This window comes from Austrofundulus limnaeus, unplaced genomic scaffold, assembly GCF_001266775.1.
Source record: "Austrofundulus limnaeus strain Quisiro unplaced genomic scaffold, Austrofundulus_limnaeus-1.0 Scaffold547, whole genome shotgun sequence".
Classification (NCBI taxonomy): domain Eukaryota; kingdom Metazoa; phylum Chordata; class Actinopteri; order Cyprinodontiformes; family Rivulidae; genus Austrofundulus; species Austrofundulus limnaeus.
The window spans coordinates 183,791-185,148 of record NW_013952949.1 but is presented as its reverse complement, the minus strand read 5'-3'; the positions used below and the strand labels follow the sequence as shown (position 1 = coordinate 185,148).

The 1,358-nt window shown below is 43.3% G+C and overlaps 1 protein-coding gene across 3 annotated transcripts in view; it reads right to left on the bottom strand.

Annotated features, from left to right (window-relative positions):
- Window positions 1-300: 300 nt before the first annotated feature.
- Window positions 301-1,358, bottom strand: part of prkaa2 (protein kinase, AMP-activated, alpha 2 catalytic subunit) — a 34,862-nt gene continuing 33,804 nt past the window's right edge. For all 3 annotated transcript variants that reach the window (XM_014026360.1, XM_014026361.1, XM_014026362.1), the window contains one exon: window positions 301-953. In XM_014026360.1, the coding sequence (XP_013881814.1) occupies window positions 703-953 (251 nt within the window). In that variant the 3' untranslated portion in view covers window positions 301-702. The remainder of the gene's footprint in view (window positions 954-1,358) is intronic.

The window sequence follows — 1,358 nt, the reverse complement described above, 5'->3', positions numbered from 1 at the left end:
AACAAGATGATTATTCTTACACAATCAGTTCTTGTTTAGTAAATCAGTCTGAAAACAAGATCAAAAAGACTTTTTGGCTGATATAAGGTTTTAAAACCTGGTTAGGTGGACAGGATCCTGCACCAAACACCTGGCACCACACTGACTCATTCAGGTGAGATGATGTAACTGTTGTTTGAGCTATAACCTATTTAAAGTTAGGTTCAATACCAATAGTGTAATGCTTAAATAATAGAAGTAGTGTCTAAAAATATATMATTTAAAAATAAATATGAATCTGACATGTAAAAAAGAATCATATGATGTATAAAGTTGTTCTTTTGTTTGAACACAGATCTATATAATATGACTGTAATATAAATATACATGGATCACAGAGGTTCTGTACAAACCGTATAAACCTGTAACAGAACAGTGAGGTTCCTCTGACGGCTGTGAGCTGAGCTCAGCAGGACTTTCTTCATCAACACATACCAGGTCCAGGATGTAAAATCACTAAACTCTGTGTCAAAAACATAAAAAAAGCACGTTTTCTGCCTGTATCTCCTCCTCTCTGAGGTGAACACAACACTGCTATAGGTTTTCTTCATGTCTCCAGCTGGACAACAACAAACTGAGGAGACAAAGTCACACAACATGGAGCCGTCCCTCTATCAGAACCACAGCTAGCCTCGGAGCCCACTCACATCCGGGCCTCAGGTGTCAGCGGGCCAGCGTGGTGATCAGACTGGCACACATCTCAAAGAAGTCCATGGTGTGGGAGCCCTGGCGGGGGGCCAGCAGGGGGGAGCTGCTGCACAGGGATCCTGGCAGAGAGGAGCTGAGCTGAGGCAGGTCCACTGCTGGGCTCACAGAGTCCATGCTCAGTCTGGGTCTGTGCAGACCGGCTGTGGAGCCCGACCTCTGAGGAGTAGATGATCCTGATTTAAAGCCAACTGCCTCGATGATGTCATCTGTGGTACCGGGACAAAAAYATCAGAGTTTTATTAGAAACTGAAGCTACAGACATGATGACTCATGTCCTGTCTCAGACATTAAATCAGTGGGTCAGGTCTTTGAGGACCATCATCCTCCATGTTTTAGATCTTTCTTCARCATGATCCACTGAACCTGGTGTTTGTGTCAGGAACTCTCTTTAYTTTTCTGTTTTCTGCTCTTCTTCTKATCTGATTCCTTTGTTTGATTCATCCTTTCAGCTTCCCTGTCTTCAGTTGTGTCATCATCCACCTGCCCTCAGCTAACGCAGCGTCACACACAAACATAATCAAGTCCATCTTTGTCCTTCCAATAATCGTAAAGATGTCCAGATTATCGTGATGGCTCTAAAGATAATCTGAGCACATATTCCTGCCCTGAGT